Source organism: Pelodiscus sinensis, chromosome 5 (assembly GCF_052426305.1).
Source record: "Pelodiscus sinensis isolate ZL-2025 chromosome 5, ASM5242630v1, whole genome shotgun sequence".
NCBI lineage: Eukaryota > Metazoa > Chordata > Testudines > Trionychidae > Pelodiscus > Pelodiscus sinensis.
This window is the reverse complement of record NC_143056.1, coordinates 131322565-131345978: the sequence shown is the minus strand read 5'-3', so window position 1 is coordinate 131345978 and position 23414 is coordinate 131322565. Positions and strand designations below refer to the sequence as shown.

The window sequence follows — 23414 nt, the reverse complement described above, 5'->3', positions numbered from 1 at the left end:
CCCCAGACATAGCTGCCACTATGATCCACAAAACCTCTAGTTGGCTGCTGCTGACTCCAGTAGGTGCCTAAACTGACGTGGTGACTAAGTTTCTTCTGTAGAAGCTTTTTTGTTCCTGTCTCAAGGGCAGGGCATGTGCCTGACTCTAAGCATGCAGTTGCCTGTTGCCCAATTCTCCCACATCCCACCCAGTATTGTCACAAACTGGGATAAGACAAGAACTCCTCCACCTCTGAGTAAGGGGTGGACCAGAGCTCTGGTATTTCCCGTATCAGAGCCCTGACCTCTGACCTGTGGGATATGCTCATGTGGACTCCTTCAAACTCCCCTGTCAACGTTGTTCCACTTCAAATGACTAATTCAGTCTCGGTTGGGCCACAGAACATGTGCAAATGACAATGGCTCCATGCCCAGTGGCCAGAGAACTCCCTGAGAAAGGGATGATCCCTGGTGAAAGCCTTCTCCCTAATCAGGGATACAAACGGGGTCGCCCAAGTCCTAGATGAGGTCTCTAAAGAGGGAGGCTATAGCGGGAAATCCTCTTGTCTCCATCAGGTGCTCTGAGCATGCCTATTGGATGAGGCACAAGCTGTGGGCGAGATGGAAGAGTGCCCATCATCCCCCCATGCATCAATCACGGGCACATGCAGCTGGCTCCCTGTGGCATCACAATGTCTACATCCCTTGGTGGGTGTGATCCTCCGTCTAGACCATCAGGCTATGTCCACACTAGGGAACTATTTCAAAATTACTAAATTTGACTTAAGAATTCCTGATTTAACAAATTTGAACTAGTGTGTCCTCTCTACACAGAAGCATCGAAATTAGTCTGAGGTAAGCTCTATTGATGAGGACATGCTACCTTGGACTTATAGCCCTAGGAAGTACTCTGGGGAGCTGCAGAAGGCCCCCAGAGGCCAATAAATTCAAATTAGAACCATTGGAGTGTCCACACTAATATTAGTTTGAAATCACTATTTTGGAATTAGCATTACTCCTCTTGAAAAGCAGGAGTACAGAGTTCAAATTCCGTGGCCCATTATTTTGAAATAATGGGATTTGGGGTGTGGATGCACCACTTATAAATGTGAACTGGGAAGGAGGTTATTTCGGAATAAGATCCTAATGTAGACCAGGGCTGAGTACACATAACAGCAGTGGAATATTGGAGAGATGCTGAATGTCAGCTGTGATACACTTCCCTAAACCAGTCAAATGTATCCCCTGACTGCGGCTCTCTCACTGAATTGTTGGTGAAGGTGAAGCCAAACACAAAGATTACACAATGTCAAAATGTACACGCTTGCGCCAGCCCCTCCCCCACACCCATATTCCATATTACCTGCTCTCCCAGCAGCTCCAATTGGGGCACCCATCCCTCATCATTGGCACCTTGGCTGAACAGGATGACTTTGCCAATGCAGTGGCAGAGAGAGATCCCAACCACGTAGCTGCTCTGCCCATTGGCTGTGATAACCTGAAATGAATAACCTCAAAGGAAAAGTGAGACACAGGGAGGTGAGATGGGAAACAGCCATGCAACTATATGAAGGGGTTGGGTCTCCCTATGTGGGATGCCACCTGGCTTCACTCTTCCTATTTTACTGAATTAGGCTGTTGGCCTCTTGCTAAGTAGGACACACCCAGCTGCAGACACAGACTGAAGTCAGCTCTGTGTGACAGGACTCACCTGGAACTCACGCACACACCCTTTTTGGTGATAAACCCGATATACTCTTGCCTTGCTCTGTCTAGAAAGGCCTGCGCTGCACAAGCTCATCAAAATTCACCCTCTCCCTCAATGTGGAGAGGGGTCTGCACGACTCCTTGCGCCTCCCAGACATGAATGGCACGAACTGGTTTATACTGTAACCAGGAGATTAGTTTAACAACTACAAAAAGTGAAAGTTAAGGGATTATAGGGAAGAGCAAACAGAACAAATCAGATCACCTGAGTAAATAAACATAAAGGGCCAACTTTGCTGAGCACACTAGACAGGTAAGACAGAAATAAGGAGATTTCTCACCCTGAGTGATAAACAGGCAACAGATTCTTAAGGCACAAGTGGCCTTGGCTTTCCCAGCCTTCCATACTCAGCTAAAAATCTGCTGGCCTGGGTCACTTCCTACAGTTCAGTCCTTGCCTCTCAGGTGTTGCCAGGTGTGTTGTTGTAGGGAGAGTGAAACCCCTCCCCTCTTTGATGCCATTGTTCCCTTTTTAAATCTTCCTCCCACTTGCTAGAAACCTCTTTTGCTGGGACCTGGGTCAGACAGTTCCCCTTGTGTCCTGCTATCGCGGAGAGGTTTCCATTGTACCCAGTTCCTGAGGTAACCTGGTGCTTGTGCGCACTGCCCCATTGAGCCAGTGACATTGTTTGGCCTTGTATTGTTGTACCTGGAAAGCTGCTGCGGGTGTTGTGAACCTCACCACACGTTTCAGAAACCTGTATGCAGCCAAACACCACAGTTTCCCACACAACAACGACACAAACTATCCAAGGAGATGCTCATGTTTAGCAGAGCAAAACTTTTATAATGATCCCTCACAGGACACCCTAGGTACAAACAGCTCCTCCTTACATGACAGTGGGGAATACAGGGGTGTCACAAACAGGGCTACACAGGGATCCCTTTCCCAGAACTGAGGTGCAGGGTCATCCTGAAGGGCAAGGGCCAGGACAGTGCCATTGGCATGGGACCTGGGGTAACCCCCCTTCCATACCCACCCCCTCCCGCCCTACCACTGCTCTGCCACTTCTTTGCTCCTTTTCCCAAGCCCCATGCCAGCTCCACCCTAACCTGCCACTTCCCATTCCCCCCACCCTCATTGAACCCCTTGGCTAAAGCCTCCTCCCTGAGTGACATGACCTGGGGGATTACTGGGAGGCCTGGAGCAGAGCAGCAGGGGTCAGCCACACAACCACTCACTGTGGCAGTAGGAACGGGGGTGACCCAGCAGCCTGCCCCACCCACCACCCATCTCCCAAACAGCTCAGCCCCGCGGTGGGAAATAGAGCACCCAACCCTGACCTTGGCATGCCTGATGCAGGATTCAGGGAAGCCCGCTGGGGTCGGGGCACTCCACTTCCCACCACTGCAGTGAAGCAGAGCACAACGGGTTGGGGGTGGTTAGTGGGGCTGAGTGTGTGGTGTTGGGGGGGAGTAACAGGTCTCAGTCAGATACTGCGGGGGCCCCCAAACCACAGCATGGGATGGCTCTACTTAGACACAGCCACCTCATAGACTCATAGAACCCTAAACGGAAGGGACCTCGAGAGGTCATCAAGTCCAGTCCCCTGCCCTCAGGGCAGGACCCAGCACCTTCTAGACCACCCCTAACCCCTAGAGATGGGTTTTCCAGGCTAAGATGGGACAGGGAGCAGCTGGGAATCCAGAGGGGGGAGCGATGTGTCTGTCCAACCTGCTCTGACATAGCTCCAGAGATGGGGATTCCACAGCCTCCCCAGGCAATTTATTCCAGGGTTTAACCATCCTGACAGTTAGGAAGTTTTTCCTAATGTCCAATCTAAACCTCCCTTGGTGCGGTTGACACCCATTGACTGTGAGTGTGAGGAGCGGGGGCTGTTTAAACAGGTAAGGGGGAATCTTTGGGTTTGTTCTCTCTCAGATAAGCATCTGGCTATGTTGATGTCCTGGGGATGTTGCTGAAACTCGGCTTCCCACTGCTCCCGTACAGGTATGTCCCACACGCCCACTCACAGGGTCACATCGCTCCCCCCTCTGGATTCCCTGCTGCTCCCTGTCCCATCTCAGCCCGGGAAACCCATCTCTAGGGGCCCAGGGCCAAGGTGACCCCAACTCCCAGATCTGGTACCTTGGATGGTGAAGATTTTCTTCTGCAGCTTGTTCTTGATGCACTCAAGGGCGTTAAAATTGTCCACCCGCAAGACGTGCTGGTTGGTGGGCTCAGAGGCGATTTCACGGAGCTCCTGTTTGGAGGTATCATTGGAGAAGGCAGAACCGACCTTCACGGAGTAGAGGGGGGTGCAGGAGAGACCAGAACATGAGTGTCAGTCACAGCTGAAAGTCCTAGACAAATAACCCCGCCCCCGAGCCCTGTCTCAGTCAGAGCCATGTGCTGCTCCGCTGAGTGGGGGGAGGGTCCCATGGGGCAGCTTGGCACAAGTGTCTCTGTGGTGTGAGGAGAGGGGCCCACAAGCCTAGAGTTATGGAGCCGGCCCCATTTTAGCACCAAGTTCCATCGGTTGTATCGGCAGCAGGGCACAGGCGGCTTCTTGCCTTGAGGATTGCTAACCCTCTGGGGCCTACATGACTGAGTGCCCAGGGCGCAGGGAGGGGTGAGTGTGGGCCATGTCTCTGGGGGCGCCTCAGGGTGGGGTGAAGGGATGGGACCACTGGGCTAGTCTGGGTGGGTTGTTTGCAGCCGGTTCTGCAGTGAAGTGCAGGCACCTCCCAGTCGCTGGGCCCGACATAAGCAGCAGACGAAGATCTAACAAGATCCAATGGCTGGAAGGGGAATTTACACCAATTCTGATTTAATTGTGAGGAGAATTAGCCACTAGAATAGCTCACCATGGACTGTGGTGGGTTCTCAACCCTGGCAATTTTTTACTCAAAACTGGCTGGTTTTCTGAAAAATCTGCTCTGGATTATTTGGGGCAGTTCTCTGGCCTGTGATTCCATGGCAGCTCAGACTAGATTGTCGCAAAAGTTCCTTTTCCCCTGGGAATCTGACTCTACACCTGAGTTGGTTGATGTTGGGCAGCTTATCTCAACCAAACTCTGCAAGGCGACGTCTACACAGCAGCGCTATTTCAGAATAACTAAAGTTATTCTGAAAAAACAACATTCGCATCTACACATAAGCAGTTATTTCGACATAATGTCGAAATAATGTCAAGCTGAAGGACTGCTTACCCCGACTCCTGTAACCCTCATTGTACGAAGAGCAAGGGAACTTGGAGGAAGAATGCTCTCTCTCAGAATAACTGTTGTGGAGCCAACGCCAAAAGTCAAAATAAGCTATTAGGTAATTAGCGTAGCTCAAATTGCATAGTTTATTTCGAGTTTAGCCCTGCTGGGTAGACATGCCCTAAGTGGCTACACTGAAATGTAGCACTCACCAGTGTAACTCACCCATTACATGTTGAACCTCTCTAATCCAACACCCTTGGGACATGACTGTTGCCGAAGCAAAGAATTTGCAGGACCATTAGCATCACCAACACTTCCTACTACTTCCTAGGCCCGTGGTCCCCAACACAGTGCCCGCGGGCGCCATAAGTGCTCGGGGCTGGCCTGGCCCTGGGCACATGGCGCATGGTGAGCGCCGGCCCAGGAGCGCCGTAGATTGACCGCCCGCGCTCTGGGCGCGGGGCGCTTGCAGGGGACGCCAGCCCCGGGTGCTTGGCACTTGGGGGGGGGAGAGCGCCGGCCCCGGGCGCGCGGCGCTTGGCGGGGGGGAGAGCGCCGGCCCCGGGCGCGCGGTGCTTGCGCGGGAGGGCGCCGGCCCCGGGCGCACGGCCCTTGAGGGTGGGGGTGACGGCCCCAGGCGCGCAGCCCTTGGAGGGGGTGCCGGCCCCGGGCATGCGGCTATGGGGGGGGGCGGCCCCAGGCGCGCAAGTGTCCCCGCCCCCTGGCACCCGGCGGGCAAACGGCCACGCCCCCTGGCACCCGGCAACCTTAAATGGTTGGGGACCACTGTCCTAGGCTATTAGAAGACATTTGGGGGTAAATTTGAGCAAAATAACAGCATAGAAAACTGGGAACCAGGCTGTAAAAAAACTTTATGGGACCGCAGAAGACTTGGCGATGCCCATGGAAAGCTGACATCTGGATAACCAAAATCATGCCAGGCCACGGATGTTGCTGGACCAGAGAGTGTCAGACTACAGAGTACACTGACTTAACTCCACGTCCACAAGAGGCATTGGTAGCTGCTAGAACAATGTATTTAGCTTCATGCAGTGCCCGTATGGGAACCGCATGGCTTATATCATGTGGGGCTCTGGCTATTGGCCCAGATCCATGAAGCTTCAGTGGCCAGTGCCCCACAATGCCCCGCACTGACAGTTAAGTGGGTACAAGAGACTTGGTGAGGACCCGCACCGCCGACAGGAGAGTGATGTGGGCATCAAAACCTGAGTTAATTACTGCTCTGGCTGTGGGACGATGGAACTTAATTGGACTTACGTGTGTCGTGTAAACCTGCCCTTTGCTGCTGCTGCCCATCTCAATCTCTTCTACCCAGCAGATTAACAGAGATCAATGTCAAGTGACTGAGACCAGTTTGCGGAGGATTGGAGCCGCTGTGTGAGCCCCAGGATGTGTGCAAAGGAGATTTTATAAGAGCCGGGTGACTTTGCTGTTTAACTGGGGGGGGGGGCTGTCTCTCAGGAACCCCTTCCTCAAATGATCCCAGATTTGGACCCCAAGCTCTAACCTGTGTCTCCAGGAGGCAAACAACATTTCATGGCCATTGGAGTCAGCATGTGGAAAACGTGACGTCTAAACTGGAAAGCGCCTCTTAACCTGACCAACAGGAGATTCAGCTCTTCTATAAAGTCGCACGTTGGCCCAGTGACAACCCAACCTCAGTTTTTCTCCCTGACTTGATGGGAACCCACCACCCCATCCCATGACCCTAGACATGGCCTCAGACCCACACCAGCTCTCTGCCCAGCTGTGGCTCACCCCGACGGCGTAGCGAATGATCCCAGCTCTCTCCGCCTCGGGAATAACGTCTGAATAAGAAAGTGGGTCTTTGTATTTCTGCCCATCTGTGATCACAATGAGAACCTTGGTGGCCTCCTCCCGAGCGCCGCTCCCAGAGGTGAACAGCTCCTGCCTGGAAAAGGGAGGGCGGGAAACCATGGGAGGATTAGAGACACACAACCACACCTCGCTCTCATCCACTGCTTTGGCATTGTTGATCGCAAAGTCCTTTACAAGAGAGGTCAGTGTCACTATCTCCATTTTGCTGATGGGGAAACTGAGGCAGGGGCAGTGATGTAACTTGGTTAAAGTCACACAGGAACAGAGGCTCAGGACTGGCCTCAGAACCCTGGAGTCCTTGCTCCTGGCTCTGTTCTAACCTACTAGTGCCGATGCCCCGCCCAGAGCCCAGGGGTCCTGATGCCCAGCCCCCAGCTGTAATTACTAGCCCCCAGTCGCTATCATAGCTGGGGAAAGAACCCAGGAGTCCTGAGTCCCTATACTTAAGTTGCGGGCCCTGACAGCCCTTTCCCTGTGGAGCCCATGCAGGCAGGGGGGCGATACCTACACCACTTTCCGGATGGCGGTGGCCGTGTGCGTCGTTCCACCCAGCTGTGAAACCTCCCCGACAAGCTTGTTCAGGTCACGATATTTATTGTTCTCCGTGAAGTTGAAGTGCTCTTCAAACTGATGGGAGTACTGCCTGAGCGCGAACTGCAGGGGGAGGCAACGGAAAGAGAGAAACAGCCCGAGGGGGGAAGGGTCAGAGAAGCAGGAACCGGACTCAGTTAAGGGCTGGGGCAGGTGTTCAGGAGTAGCTGGTTCTGTGGGAATTTCTTCCTGGTTTGGGATGCAAAATCCATTGCTGCTCCCTGCAGCACAGCGCCCCCTAGTGCCACCCTGGGGCCAGCCCTGCCTGCGAGGGGCAGGTAAATAGGCAGGGTTCTGCCTCTGCCTCTTACCTGCGTGTCGGTGCCACGGAAACGCTTCATGAGCTCAGAGAGAAACGTCTTCATCTTTTCAAAGTCCCTGGGTAGGATGCTGCTCGAGCCGTCGATGAGGAGCGCGATGTCTGCGACGAGTGTGAAGCACTCTGAGGGGACAGGGAAGACGCGCGTCCTGACTCACCACCACAGGGACTGAGAAAACCCCTTGGACAGAACTAGACTATAGCCATGGGCCCAGCCAGGTGTATAGCCCCACATGCACCCCGCCAGCCACCCCGGTCAGACCAATGGCCCCTCTGTCGCAGGGTCATCCCCTCCCTGCAGTGAGTGGTCCTGAGATTAGAGCATGACATGCACAGTATGAAAAATGCACCCACCCCCGGAGTCCTGGCTCCCCGCTCCTACTGACGCCCTGAATCAAACCAATCGGCCCCTCTAGGCCGGTATCTCACCCCCATCAGACCCAGGGGCCCATCCACACCCATCTCCCCTCCACCTGCCCATGGCCAGGTACCCACTGTGATCCCCAGGGTGCGAGTACCCGCCCCCACCACCATTTACTCTCACCTGGCTGGGTGCCCGGGTTGTGCTGCAGCTTCCGGAGGGTCTGGCACAGAAGGAAGCAGGAGTCACCGGTTGCCTCCCCCCTCCCACTGCTCCCTCGGCCGGATTAACGCAGGCAGCCGGGCCGACAGCCGCCATGGGCCCCGGGGCAAGGTGTGGGGAGCAGGGCAGGGCCTCAGGCAGAAGGGGCAGGGCTTTGTAGCCCCAGACGGGGCTGACCGGCAGCTGCTGAAGCCCCAAATCCCTTAGAATCACCAGGCCCTGGGGCAGTTCCCCTCTTTGCCCCCCGTCCGCCGGCCTGAACACAGGGGCTTTGGGGCTGCAGCCGTGGGTGCAGGTGCCACAGGCAAGGGAAGGCATCGCCTTCCCACAGGTGCCTACGCTCTCCAGCAGGGCTGGGCTGTGGCGTGGCAGCCCCGCCCTCCGACTGGCCTGGAAGGATGCAGCTTCAGGGCTGGGGCTGGGGTTTGGTCGCTGTCACTATGGCGACAACCCAGTTACAACACTTCCTGCTACGCTAGGTCACAATCACAGTTACCGTGGCAACATTGGACACTTGCCTCCATCCCTCACAACCAGGGTGGCAGCAGGGGTCCCCCCACACTCACCACGGCAGGAAGCAGAGCCCCCTGGGGCCGGGGGAGGGTGGTGGGGTGGCATGGAGCAGGCTGCTGGGTCACTCCGGCTCCTGCTGCCACAGTCAGTGCAGGGGGGAGGCAGAGGGACCTTGCTGCTGCCCCACTCCAGGCCTGTCCCAGGATGGTTGAAGGCCCCCAAAGCCTGGGGCCTGAGCAGCCACCCTGAACCCTCCTACAGACAGGATGGCTCTGCTCACAGCATCACAGTCACTGTAGCCAACCGAGGCTACCTGGCTACCACCATCCCCACTGCGTCATTTTGCAACCCCTCCAGTTACAGGCGCTACCGACAGCCCTCGCACAGTTACCATGTTGTCATGGTGATGTCACTCAATTGTCACCTCTGCACCACTGCTCCAGCCACACTAACACTGCCCAGTTACCACCATTCATGAGCAGTGAGCTTTGGGGGGACCCAAGTCCCAGCACCCACCTCCCCTGGGCGTGGTACCTACCAGGGGCTGGGAGCCTAGAGCATCTGGAGACAAACCGAGGGACGTGTTCATGGCATCAGCGGGCCCTGAGGGAGGAGAGAGGTGAGTAAATGAACCCCACTCCTTCCCAGTGCGGCACATAGACCAGAGAATGCCTAACACCAGAGAATTCCTAACACCCAGCTCTGACCACTGGGACACACACCCCCACGACCTCCTAGAGTCCAGGCTCCTTTCCCACCTCCACCCATTGCTCTAGACCCCACTCCCCTCCCAGAGCTGGGGACAGAACCCAGGGGTCCAGGCTCCCACCCCCATCCTATTGCTGCACCCCAAAGCACAGGGTCCTACTCTGGGTGGGGCTCTGCTGGCAGCACATGGAGCCCGGGTCACATGTGTAGACTTTGCCGGTTACATTCTCATCTCCCATCTGCTGCAGGTCCTCAACGCTCAGCCTGTGGGGAGAAAACAGGGAGTGTCGGGGATGCCCCATCACACCCAGGGGAGTGGGGGCCAGGAGGGGCAGCCCAGCTAAACAGGCCCCTCAGCATTGGGTCCCATTTATGTGGGGTCCCATGTTCAGCCCTTACCCTGCAGTGCAGGCGCTCCCGAACTGCACCGTGCTCTGTGTGAATGCCTCCCCTGACACCTGCAAGATGGTGGGTCCCTCCACGTCCACACTGAATCCACAGCTGGGGGCCAGCACTGCAGGGGTTAAACAGTCTCCAATTAGAGCGTCCCCTGTGGAGAACAGGCCAGTGGTTGGAGCTTGGGGGCCAGCTCCTTCTGGCTATGGCTCTGAATTCCTATTTTCCCCACAGCCCGCTCCAAACTGCCACGTTCTTCTCCTCTCCCAAGGCCAGGAACAGAACCCAGGCATCCTGACTCCCAGCTCCTCTCTGCCTGCTCCTGGTACCAAGTCCTCTGAGGCTATTTGACACAAATCATTCCACACACTCCTTGGCTGAGCGCTGCTGCCAGACACCCCCACTGAAACATAAATCACACAAGCAAGGCCCTGCTAAATTCACCGTCCATTCGCCAGATTTTTAAAATTGTAGATTTCATGCTTTCAGCTCTTTAAATCTGAAATGTTGCAGTGTTGAAATTGTAGCTGCTCTGCCCCATAAAGGAGTTGTGGGTGGAGGTCACAAGGTTGTTGTAGGGGAGGTTGCAACACTGCTACCCTTACTTTTGTGCTGCTGATGATGGTGATGCTGCTTTCAGAGCTGCGCAGCTGGAGAGCAGCAGCTGCTGGCCAAGTTCCAGCTCTGAAGGCAGAGCCCCCACCAGCAGCAGCAGCGCAGAAGGAAGGACAGCCTGGTGTGGTATTGCCACCGAGCACTGAAGGCAGCAGGGCCCACCAGCAGCAGCGCAGAAATAACAGTGGCAACGTCATACCAGGCCACCTCTGCGTCTGTGCTGCTGACTTCTGAGCTGGGTGCCTGGCCAGCAGCCATTGATCTCTGGATGCCTGGCTCTGAAGGCAGCACAGCTGTAAGGGTGTCAATACTGCAGCCTCCTAGAGTAAGTCTATGACTTACTGTGAAACACCCTTTTGGGTCAGTACCCCCAGTTTGTGAAATGCTCGTCTCCCCCACAAAATGTGGATAGGACAAAACCGCACACAAAAGCCCCAATTTCATGGTCTGTGACACGTTTTTCATGACTGTGAATTTAGTAGGTCCCTAATCATCAATGGATTTAGTGCAGGTGAATGAATTCCTAGATTTATCTCCATCAAATTTGCTGAAGCTGATCCAGAGCAGATGCAAGATCTGTAGGGATAGAAGGTACAAATCGGTCTTTGCAGATTGATCAACTACTTGGCCATGTAGCCAAAGATTTTTAATTATTAATCACTTATTGTATGAGGTTATGATTGTGTTATATCATGTACATTCATTGTATATTAATTAACTTGTAGGATTATGAAACTATAAGACAGTTCCTCTAAACACTGAGCCAAGTAATAGACACGACTAAAACAAGCTGTAATGCAAGAACCTGTAGGTTAAAGCCTGTTTAGGTTAAAGAGTTTAGCTTTGCTATTTTAGGCCTTTGAGACAGGCGACGATGACATAAGTGACTGAAAAATAACCTGATGCACCAGTACCAGAGAAAGAGTCTTGGGCAGGTCGCTGTGATCCAAGCAGTGCCATGTCCTCTCCTTCTTACCCCTTCGTATAGCAGCCTCCTTGCTGTATTTTCTGATCTACTAAGTTGTCATTTTCCCAAGAACCTAACAAAGAGGTTTGGTACAAATGGGCTTTGACCACTTGATCTTTATGTTCTTGTTTTGCCAAACTCCAGGTCATGCACTCTGGTTTCAGATACACAATAGCCACTAGCCTTTGTGGCACATTACACAGATATCTAGAGCTAGAGACACCCCAGCAAGGGAATCCACCATGACCCCTCAGTACATTGTTCCCCTAGGTAATTACTTGCACTAGTGAAAATTTCTATTGTATTTTCAGTCTGAACGAGTCTCACTTCAGCTTCCAGCCACAGGGTCATGTTAGACTTTTTTGTGCTGCACTGAAGAGCCCATCGTCAGACGTTTGTTCCCCAGGTCGGTATCTATAGATCGAGACCAGCCCCCTTTGCCTTTGCTTGGTTAATCTAAACAGCAATAGGTGGAGTGATGGGATTGCATCAGGTGGGTTTTTGAATGCTTCCGTCAGTCCCAGGGCTGTTCTCTGAGCCCTCTAGAATTTATCAACGTCCTTCTTGAGCTGTGGGCTGCAGAACTGGCCACAGGAGTCCAGCAGCAGACGCACCAGGGCCAAATGCAGAGTAAAATAACGTCTCTGCTTCTTCCCAAGATTCCCCTGCATAAGCCTCCAAGGACAGGCTGCAGCATCACACTGGGAGTTCCTTGGCCCAGGCCATTCTAGGTCTCTCTGCCAAGTTTCTCAATTAGCACTTGTGTCGTGGAGCCAGAATTGAGACTCACCAAACTCATGCCACACACACAACACCAGGCAGCCAATCAGTAGCAAAAGCGGTCCCTAATACACAGCATAGCCAACTCCCCAGCTGCAGCGCTCCTCTCCCTTCTGCCCTCTCCATCCCTGCAAACCCAGGCCTGCGAAGGAGAGTCCCTTTGGAGCTGCCCCCCTTAGGCCTGGAAGATGGTAAATATCCCCCTCCCAGAGCTGCAGGAGCACAAAGAGGGGTTGGGCAGTTGGGGACCAGGGAGAAAGGAGCTGAAGGTAGGAGAGGAATTGAGGTGGTCTTCCCCATTCTTCCCTTCATCCTTTTCCAGGCCCCATCTCCCAGTCTTAGCCCATCCCCCTCATCCTCAGTCATCCCAGAGTCTACCCCGTCCATCCCCTGATGGACCCAGGCCTCTCTGACAAACGCTATGCAACACTGCAGGAGGGGGGAGTTGCTGTGGTGTTACAGGACTGAGCAATTGCAGAACTGCATCCACCACATACCTGCTGGACTTTCCCTCCAACACCCACACACCCTCACTCACATCCTACCAAATGTGGTGGTTCCCCTCCCCCATGCTTGATCCAAATTGGCTTGTGACTCTAGATGTGCATTCCTCAGAGATGCTTTGGACAAAATACCTCATGTAACCTATCCGTTTTAATGTTACAGGCTGCTGGGGCTGCCTGGCCTATTTTGGTGCTTGTATCATTCTTGTATGTGAAGTTAGAATTCTGAAATGTGAATCCGTTTATAGTTTTCAGTGTGCTAACAATAGCCAATACCCATGCCCTCCAAAGCCTCGTAGATCAACTCATCAGCTTGCAAACTGCCTGGTTTGTCCTGTAAGTCGAAGCAGTGGTTGGTCCTAGGAAGTCATGTAACCATACCACCTGGTACTGGGATCCATTCTGAACCTGGTATTTTTCCAAGGAAGGGGGGAAAGTAAATTGAAAGATTCCCACTCTGGTGGAGTCTATTTAAAAAATGGGAATCTATCAGCTCTTGTTCTTCAGCTGGCCTGGGAAACTACTCACCCTAAAAGGATACAAAGAGGGTTGGAGATCCAAGTCAGAGCAAAAGAGTGTCTCTGTTTTCAAGGTGATGCATGATATAAGAACAGCTCTTTAGGGTAAGAATCTGTATGCACAAAGTTTTCAGGGAATTAGAACTAGCTATGCATTTTCTTTTCATTTTCATTTAGTAACTTTGATAACAGCCATACTGAGTCAGACCAAAGATCCATCTAGTCCAGTATCCTGTCTGCCGATAGTGGCCAATGCCAGATGCCCAAGGGAATGATCACAACAGGTAATCATCATGTGATCCCTCTCCTGTCATCTATTGCTAGACAAATACAGGCTAGGGACACCATTCCTATCCATCAGGGCTAATAGCCATTGATGGATCTAACCTCCATGAATTTAACTAGCTCTTTTCTGAACCCTGTTAAAGTCCTAGTCTTCACCACATCCTCTGTCGAGGAGTTTCAAGGTTGTGCCCTGCGTGAAGAAAAGCTTCTTTTTGTTTGTTTTAAACCTGCTGCCTATTAATTTCATTCGGTGACCCCTAGAACTAATCTGTCAGTTTCCACTTGCAACCACTTAAATCCCACTGCTTACACTTAATAAAAAGACTCTTGTTTAGTATCATGGTCAGTGTAAATAACTCTCACCTGCGGGAGCCACCACTGTGCATATATCTCTTTGATTGACAAAGGGGGCTTACCCAATGAGCTTTCACTGTATAAAACTTTCCTGGGTGCTGAGCCCTAGACCTGTGTCCTCCCAGAGCCGAATTATAGACCACTAGAACCGGAAGGGATCTTGAGAGATCAAGTCTAGTGCCCTGCCCTCACAGAAGGACCAAACATGGTCTATATCATCCCTGACAGGTATCTGTCTAACCTGCTCTGAAATATCTCCAGAGATGGGGATTCCACAACCTCCCTGGGCAATTTATTCCAGTGTTTAAACACCCTGACAGGTACAAAGATTTTCCTAATGTCCAACCTAAACCTCCCTTGCTGCAGTTTAAGCCCATTGCTTCGTGTCCTATCCTCAGAGGCCAAGGAGAACAATTTTCCCTCCTCCGCCCTGTGATAACCATTTAGATACTAGAAAACTGCTATCACGTCCCCTTTTAGTCTTCTCTTTTCTAAACTAAACAAGCCCAATTCTTTCAGTCTTCCTTCATAGGTCATGTTCTAGACCCGTGGTCACCAACCAGTAGATTGCGATCTACCGGTAGATCTCGGAGGCTCTAAGAGTAGCTCTTGAGCCCTCTTTGAACTGCATACCTGTGCAGTACATTTACATTAGATTTCCTCATTTGAGGAGTAGCTACTCACCGAACAATAGCACAGGTGAGTAGCTGCGAGGAATGGTGGGAATTTTTTTTAAAGTAGCAGTATAAGGATTGGGGATAGCAAGTGATGGAGAGGAGGAGAAGAGAGAGGACAGGGCTTCAAGGAAGGGGCGGAGCGGTAGATCTTGGCTTGGTCTGTCATTTAAAAAGTGATCTTGGGTGTAAAAAGGTTGGAGACCACTGTTCTAGACCTTTCATCATTTTTGCTGCTCTTCTCTGGACCTTCTCCAATTTCTCCACATCATTCCTGAAATGTGGTGCCCAAAACTGGACGCAATACTCCAACTGAAGCCTAATCAGTGCAGTGAAGTGTTCAGTGTCTGCATTGCTCTGCAGGGAGACAGTTACCCCAACTCTGTCCTTGTGTAGGGGAAACCAGAGGATCTGGCTCAGCAGGACAAGATGGTTCGGAGTCCCAGAGAGCAAAATGTTGAGCATCAGTGGCATACTCAGCACATGGAGCAACAATTCTAAGGGGACTTCTGTGATCACACACGGAGCATCCCGAGCAAACTGTCCCACAGAGAAGGGCAGTCACACTCGTGACCCACTCTCATCCAGAAGAGTTGGGAGGAACAGAACACAGAGGAAACTGAACCTAGGAGTTAAGATTATCAACACCCTCCCCACCTCCTGCTGCCCCATTCTCCTCCCAGAGACGAGGAGAAAACTCAGGAGTCCTGGTGCACAGGCCCCAGGCTGTAACCCACCAGGACCCCACTCGTCTCCCAGAGCCAGCCAAGGACAGGACCCACAAGTCTTCAGCTGCTCCCATCCCCCTGCCAGAGGGGCACTCGCTGGGCAGCCATGGCGAGGATCCCAGCTTTTCCCAGTGCCTGTGGCTGGCACTTACCTGTGCACAAGCAGAGGAGCAGAGGCAGGGGGTCCATCCTGTGCTGGGGTGTAGATGCTCTCCTAGGACATGTGAGGTTCCAGGGCACTGCCTGGAAAGGAGGCAGCAGAGCTCAGAGGAAAGAGAAGTGTTAGCTGAAAAGAGAAGCGCTGACGAGGAGGGAGGGGACTTGGAGGTGTTCTAAGGAGGGAGAAGAATGGGACAGAAAGACAAAGAGAGAGGCAGCTATGCTGAGACTCTCAACTAGTCAGACACACAGAGCTCCATGGAAAGAGACAAAAAAAACCAACCACACAGACCCTAAACTCCCCAATGCACCTAGCCAACAGTCAACTAATCAGTTTACACCCCCACCCACCCACCTCCAGATGGCCGGTATCGTAGGCCTGCCAAGGCGTTGCCCTTCCCAAACTGCCCGACACGTCCCGCTCCCTGCTCCACATCCAGGCCCTCTCCAGCCTGCTGCTCCCTGCCAGAGGCTGGGGTCCGTGGACCACCCACACCACCCTTCCTCCAGGCGCTGGGGTTGCTCCCACCACACCGCCTGCCCAGTGCCAGGGCTGGTGAGGGGAGGAGGGACCTGCAGCAGCAGGGGACATGCCACCCCAGGGTCAAGTCGGGCAACACAGTGCTGGGGAAGCAAGGACTGAGGCACTGCTCAGCCTCCCAGCGCTCCAGGGCTGAGGAAAGCTGGGATCAAGCTGCCCAGACTCTGGGGGCACTAGCCTGGGGCTAGGGCCAGTGGCCGTAGCGGGGCAGGGGAAGCTGGGGCACTGGGCAGGGGCCAGCAGCCACAGTGTTGACTGGGCTCCAGTTGGCACAGAAGGGGCAGTGCCTCAGACAGAAGGGGTGGAACTGCGGGGCTAGACTCCCCAAGACGGGTTCACCCCCCCACCCATGCGTACACACACACACACACACACACACTCCACCACTAAGACAACCACACATATTTTTCTAACTCCCAGGGATGACCACTTGTAGGGGAGTCTGCACTACCCTGCCTTGGCAATAACTGGTGATGTCTGCCTTGTCCAAAGTGTGGATTTCTGGCCTGTCTCAAGTCTGGTGTAACAAAGCACACCGGCAGGGCTTGAGGGTCAGGAATTGTTTTGCATAACAATGCGGAATACGCCTGGTAGGCGAGACCACAACAAGAACACCTGACAAGCCGCCTTGTTCAGATAAGCAAAAGGTAGAGATGCAGCCATAAAACTATCAACTGCGCACACAGCAGCAACATCCTGAGTTGCAAGTTGTACCCCAAATAGGGAATTGGGCATTTTACACATCTACTCAATACGTCATCAATTAGTAAATAGCATTAGAACGACCAAGTCTCGGTCTGCTATAAATTGGGCTTAGTAAGAACAAACGATGGGAGGGAATGGGCAGGGTCGACCCACACGTCCTCCTCAATGTCACTAGAAGTGATTAGACCCTTCACACTGGCTATGTCAGTGCCTGGCGTTCCATTGCGTGGGAAAAGGCAGAACCATGGCCTCCTGCCTGGCACTGTAGGTAGCACACAGGCGAAGTGTACGTGAATTAGGCTTTACTATTGTATAGAGTAGATCTTTTAGTAATTGCTTTCACATTGCTTTGTGCTGTATTATTTGCTTTAGAATTTATAGTAGTCAAGGTTTGAATTGTAGAGTCATTGCTCTTAAGGTTTGTAACTGTATTAATGCTTGCAATACATAAGAAAGTGGTTAAATAGCCCTGAAGGGTCGTGGGTTCAAGTCTCGCCTCCCTTGGGTCTATTTATTTATTTGGATCTAAAATAAATTGAATCACATGACACCACTGCACAAGCCCCACCCTCCCAGCCATTCCCACAGAAACTAACCCCTCGGGGCCGAAGCCCCCCTTTGGCTGTGAGAGCTGAAGGGCGTAAGCAGGGAACAGAGTTCCCACCCCAGGGGAGATGTGCCCCAGCCTTGTGTGTCAGCTGCACCCAGTAGCAGCTCACAGGAGGGAAGCAGGGCTCTGGTAGGCCGGGGCCAGGATGGGGGAAACTCAGGGAACAGGGTGAGTTTCAACAGCAAACTGGGTTCACTTCTTGGAAGTTGCATTGCTGGGGGAGGCGAGCCAGCCCCTGTGCCCTGCCCTACTAGTGACTATAGCTCAGCTCTAGATGAGGGATGACTGGATCCCAACCAATGTTCCCTCCAATGTTGTCCATTCCTATGTGGAATAAGTTTTGTTCTGTGCACTACAGCATGTGTGGATGTGCACCACCAATAGAAACACATGCTGCCGGTGGTGGGAGCTTTGCAATAAGCCAGGAAGCATTGGAATCTCGCCCGGGCAGCCTTCCAAGTGCTCAGCTTACAGGGAGCACTAGCCCCACCCCAAATGCAGGCGTATCTCAGTGGAGAGCTAGTTACCCTGTATAAACAGCCTCCCTCCTCTAGAGACAGCTGAGGCCCAGTCACTCCATGGTCCAGAGGAAAGCAGAGAGGACAAATGGTCAGTTCAGAAAAAAGCAGGAACTAGAGATGCTTCTAATTTTTCCAGTTCCCACCTGAAGGGCCTTGTGGTTGAGTGACCATGCCCAGGGCTGGGGGGCACCATCTGAGGGCCACAAGTTGGCAGGCCTGGGCTGCCAGAGAGGGGCTGAGCCAGTGCTGGCAAACTCAGGGCTGGAGCTGCTGGCCAGCTGGGCAGAAGGGGTGGGCATTGCTTCCCGGAACTGCCGACCTGGCAGGGAGTCACAGGCCACAGAGCTCACCCCTGCAGAGCCAACTGGCCAGCCTCTGGGTCTTCCTTTCCCACATAATCTCTCCCCTCCAGCTCGATGGTGGGGGGGTGACCACAGGGCTCAGAAACTCCTCCCTGTGCACCCCCACTGGGATCTGGGGCCAGAGGCTGGTCCTCGTGCCCTGCCCCCGGACTGCTGCTGTCAAATTCAAAGGAATGGAACCATTTCCCCTGAAGCTGGCACCATTTCTCTGGAATTCTGAGGCATGTGATTCAGCACCAGCTGCCGCAGATGGGGAAGGAGCAAAACCACTCACAGAGCTAATTTCCTGTTCCCCATTTAACAACACTCAACAGGACCCTCAGTCCTGGTCTTGTGACCTTAAGCCTCACGGCAACAACGACACGCTTTCTGAGCTGAGCCATCAAACTGGGATCCCTCAGCTGGTTCTCATTCGACCACGGTATGGGGGGAATTCCCGAAATTCTCACATCTCAGATCAATCCAAAACCTGGGTGCATGGCATTTGAGGAGCAGGACACAGATCTTACAGGCCAGAATGGGAAATGGGCACTGTCCTACGGGCATTGGCGGCCCAGCCAAGAGCAAGAAGCAGAGAATTCTCTTCCCGCATCAGAATCCTATGTGGTATTTCCAGATAACCCGAGAGCAAGGGCATCATCTGACTGAGGCAATGGTTCCCAACCTTTTTTTTATCATTCATTATACACATAATGAATATGCAAATAAAATGTTATTGGTCCACCCAAAGCTCTGGCCCCCAGAGCCACCGCAAACAGCTGGCTTCAGCTCCACCAGCCCCCCCATCCCTTAGAGCCCCCCCAGAGTCCACCCAGCACTAGCCCCACCCCCCTCACCTAGCTCTGCGCTGCCGCCCACATGGTGGCTGCTCTAAGGCTGCTATGCTGGGCTCTGCACAGGCCTCCTGCCACACAGAGAACAGCTCTGGGAGGAGACTCTGCCCCTGCCCGGCACTGGTTGGCTAAGAGTGGGGCAGGACACCCCTCTCCTAACAACCATGATGGGAGAGGAGGCACTGGGCAGTGTACACTAGACCCAACCCCAGAGCTGCTGCAGACAGGCAGGCAGCGGTCCACAGACTTATGGCTGGGAACCGCTGAAGTAAGGAACCTAGGTTCAGCTCCTTGCTCCCTGTATAAGATCATACAAATTACTGAGGCCTTGTCTACACTGGCATGTTTCCTCACCAAAACCTGCCTTTTGACAAAAAATTGAGAGCGTTTACACTACAGTGCCACTTAGCTTGGGGAAAACACCCCACCCCAAGAGACACTTTTGTCTTTTCCCCCTCCCTTAATTGTTGGAAGAGAGCCAGTGTTGTTATCTCAGTTTGTGTGTTTATTGGTTGTGTGGAGGGGAAATTGTGAAGTAGTGTGTTATGAGTCCTGATTAAACCAGATTAAGGCAGTTGGTTCGAACCATCTATCTTAGTTCGAACCAAGGAAGTTTTCCAGTTGGAAGTTTCCCATCTTTCCAAATTGCACATGGTACTAGTGCTCTGCACCCCATTCTAATTCTTTGCACTCGGTACCAAATGTTGTGCACACGGCCCAAATTGCTCTGCACTCGGCTCAAAATAGCTGCACACGGTTCAGAATATTATGCACCCCACCCGCAAAAGAGTGCACTCAGCATCTTTGGAATCTTCCCGTCGGCGAGTGCTAAAAATACCCCAGTTCAGTCGCGGTTCAGGTTCCCTTTTTCTTGTTGGGTTCCTGATTGCGTTTGGTTCCGTAGAATGTCTCTCTGTGGCAGCGTAAATGGTAGAATGAGTGAGAGAGTGTGAGCTTAGTCAGTGTAGTGTTTGTGTGAGTGTGGTGGGTTCTATTTTGGGGTTTTTTATGCCTGTGGCGAATTCCTCGGTGAAAACCATTTGGATCCCATTGGATTATTACCGGAGAGTGGAAGACTGACTTATAGTCCATATCCCATCCATTATCAACCCAGAGGGTCTGATCCTGAAGTGACATCGAGGGATCACCTCACTGTTCCTCTGCCACGGCTTGCAACTAGCCAAGGCATAGAGGTCGTGAGCGCCTCAGCTGTTCTAGGCCATGTGAATGTAATGTATAGTCCTATTGTTTAGGGGTCTTTACTATCTACTTTGTCTTCGGGGATAGGGAGGATTATAGAGTTATTGTTATATGCTGTTCTATATCTTAAATTTATAATATATGGTTTGGCCCCAAATTGTGACTCGTAGTTTTATTTGGAAAACCACGCGCCGGTGATAGATACGGCCACAAGTAATCGGCCTCAGGCGATCCCTTCTTCTGGGACTTGGGATATTTACCACCTGCACTACAAGTCAGGGCGCATCTAATATTAGGTTTAAATTAATCATTACTGCGTCCCAGGGTAACAGTGTGGATCCTCTGTTTGTTTGTTGAGAGAACTGGTTTCTGCAAGTATCCCACAGTGCCTGCCCTGATAGTTGTGCTCAGTGTTTTAAGACCTCTGCTGCCCTGCAGGCATGTGCCCCTCCCCTTTCAAAGCTCTCAGAAGTGTCTCACAGCTGAATGAACTGCTCCATTTGGGGAACAAAGAACAAATCATTGGAATGCTCCTGTTTGGCCCTGCACTGGGAACACAGTGGCAGGCAGACTGCTGCTGCAGGGGGAGGGCTGGAGAGATAGCTGTGCTGCTTTGACATTCCTCAGCACAGAGAGCTCACAGTGTTACAAGGGAATCCCAAGAAGTGCAGGGATCAGCTCTGCCTTTCCCAACACTGCCCTGTGGGATGCTTATCCACATTGCTTTGCTCTGTCTGTCCTCAGGGTGCTAGCAATGTGGCCATGACATGTCCACAATGAGAGGCAGAAAAACTAGTTTGACGGGTTTTCACTTTTAGTGACTTTTGCAGGTCGAGTGGACTTTTGTCACCAAACCTTCCTAGTGCAGACAGAGCCTGAATCTCTCTAGGGCTCAGCTTTCCCCAGCTAAGGCTAATTAGCCTTCCTGTGTCCAATTAGACTGAGTTATTTAGAGCAATGATCCTCACTCATTGTGTTCTGTGCAGCACCTAGCACTGTTTGGACTCTGACCTTCATCAGGTTCTGTGCAGCACCCCAGCCCAGGAGGGGTCCCCAGGTCTCAGTCAGGTTTTGTGCTGCGCTGTGGCTAGACACGATGCGACTGTGACCTGGTAGAAAGGCTCAAAGTGATTCCAGGACAGACCACCAGACAACTTGGGAGGGTTGGGGTGATAAACAGAGTTTATAACAAGAACCCAAGTCAGCATTTGGTCTCTGAGTATCTCTAGATCTCACCACATATCAAGTTCTCAATCTGATTAAAGACCTGGCTTCCTCTTCCCATTTTGAGTGTTAGAGAGTGAAGGGACTGAGCTGAGAAATTCATAGTTTCACAGTCTATTCAGCTATAGATTTGCAGCCTCTGGTGTGCAGTACTAGCACCTTTCGGAGATAATCCCCCCTCTCCTATACCAGGCCAGATTAAAAATCTATACCTATGTAACCCCTCTGGGGGGAGCGAATTCTGCTAGACAGCCTTAGGTGAGAGCCAGCTGGCTTTTAGCTCACACTGTAGAAGCCCATGGATTTAGCCTCTAAGGTTACAGGTTCAGTCCTACCTGCTGACAACCAGGGTCTGTTGGCTTTACACGTGCATGCTCTGCTTACACAAAGATGGTGTTTGAGTGAGATGGCTCGGTAATGCACAGCGAGGATATGGACTAGAACACCGCTCTGTTACTACAAATATTCAGGATGGGCACCCGTGCTAGGAAGGTCGTAGACAAAGCATGAGCCCTAGTGGAATGAGCGGTGACTGGAGGTGCCAGTCTCTGCGAGATCATAGCATACTGAGGTGCATGATGTAATCCAAGAGGATAAACATGGGGCCGATGCTGAGAGAGCTCTCATTCGTTCAGCTACCAAAATAAAAAGTTGAGTTGATCTATGCAACGGTCTCGTTCTTTCTACATAGAAGGCCAAAACCCTCCTCACATCTAGTGAGGGCAGGGCCTGTTCCTTGGGCAGAGCAGGTGGTTTTGGAGAGAATACTGATAAGAAAATGTCCTGGCACATGTGAAATTGAGATACTACTTTGGGCAGGAATGCTGGGTGAGGACACAATTTAATCTCATCCTTAAAGAACACCGTATGCGAGGGTTCTGAGGTAAGGACTCTCAATTCTGACGCCTGTCCAGCAGACGTGGTGACCACCGGAAAGGCGATCTTCCAAGAGAAGTGCATTAGAGAGCACATAGCTAAGGGCTCACATCGAGGGGTCATGAACCTTGTGAGAACCAAATTAAATTCCCAGGCAGAAGAGACTGTTGGACATAAGGGTACAGTCTACCTACCCCCTTCAGAAACCGCTTAACTGCTGCTCTGGCAAACACCATTCTTCCCCACTCACCAGGAGGAATGCTGAATAGCTGCCAAGGGGACCCTCACTGAAGAGGCAGACAGAGCCTGTTGTCCAAGTTCCAACAAGTAATCAAGGATGAGTGGGATGGGGCCTGAAGTGACGTCACCCCCCTCTGGGAGGACCATGATAAAAAAACAAATATGTGTCCTGCTCTCCAAGAGCACCCCCTCACTGACACAGAACAGAGGTGTGCCATGCCCCTCAGCCACAAATCTTCCACACCATGAGCTGGAGGGACTGGAGGTTCAGGTGATAGCACCGACCCTGTCCCAAGTCCTGGGTGATCAGGTCGGGTAGCAAGGGAAGCACAATGGGTTCCTCTACCAACAGATCCAGAAACGTGGGGAGCCAATGCTGGTGGGGCCATACTGGAGCCACCAAAATTACTGAGGCCTTGAACCTCTGTACCCTGAGCTGGACCCTGTGTGTGAGCAGGAAGTGGTGGGGACACTTACAGAAGGTGGACTAATAGACTCCAAAGCCATTGGGATACTCTCGTCTGACCGCCTGCATAACACAGGCCAGAAAATTGCCCCCAAAGAGTCCCTGCAGCAGGTCTTTTAGGCAAAGTGTTATAGTGGTTAATTACACATTGGAAAATATAATCCCATCTATACATGCCAAATGGCAAAGTCTAAATTTGCTGTTATCACTCAAGAAAGAGATCTTGTAATCACTGTGGATTGTTCTCTGAAAACATCCACTCAATGTGCAGCAGCCATCAAAAGAGCAAACAAAATGTTAGGAACGTTTACAAACATTTGGCGCAAATTTGCATATCTTCTTCCGATCCCTTTTTCAGAAGAGATTCCCCCTCCCCCCCCAAAAAAG

General features: G+C 52.3%; 1 protein-coding gene across 3 annotated transcripts in view; it reads right to left on the bottom strand.

Moving 5' to 3' along the window:
• LOC102463112 (integrin alpha-D-like) overlaps window positions 1–18985 on the bottom strand; it is a 33643-nt gene extending 14658 nt beyond the window's left edge. The window contains exons 1-10 of one of the 3 annotated variants that reach the window (XM_075928900.2): window positions 15443–18985; window positions 9870–9984; window positions 9631–9734; window positions 9301–9365; window positions 8211–8250; window positions 7659–7789; window positions 7265–7410; window positions 6676–6829; window positions 3836–3986; window positions 1343–1491 (exon numbers count right to left, since the gene is read on the bottom strand). In XM_075928900.2, the coding sequence (XP_075785015.2) occupies window positions 1343–1491; window positions 3836–3986; window positions 6676–6829; window positions 7265–7410; window positions 7659–7789; window positions 8211–8250; window positions 9301–9365; window positions 9631–9734; window positions 9870–9984; window positions 15443–15479 (1092 nt within the window). In that variant the 5' untranslated portion in view covers window positions 15480–18985. The remainder of the gene's footprint in view (window positions 1–1342; window positions 1492–3835; window positions 3987–6675; window positions 6830–7264; window positions 7411–7658; window positions 7790–8210; window positions 8251–9300; window positions 9366–9630; window positions 9735–9869; window positions 9985–15442) is intronic. The other 2 variants (XM_089778914.1, XM_089778913.1) reach the window with 2 other exon arrangements.
• Window positions 18986–23414: the final 4429 nt, after the last annotated feature.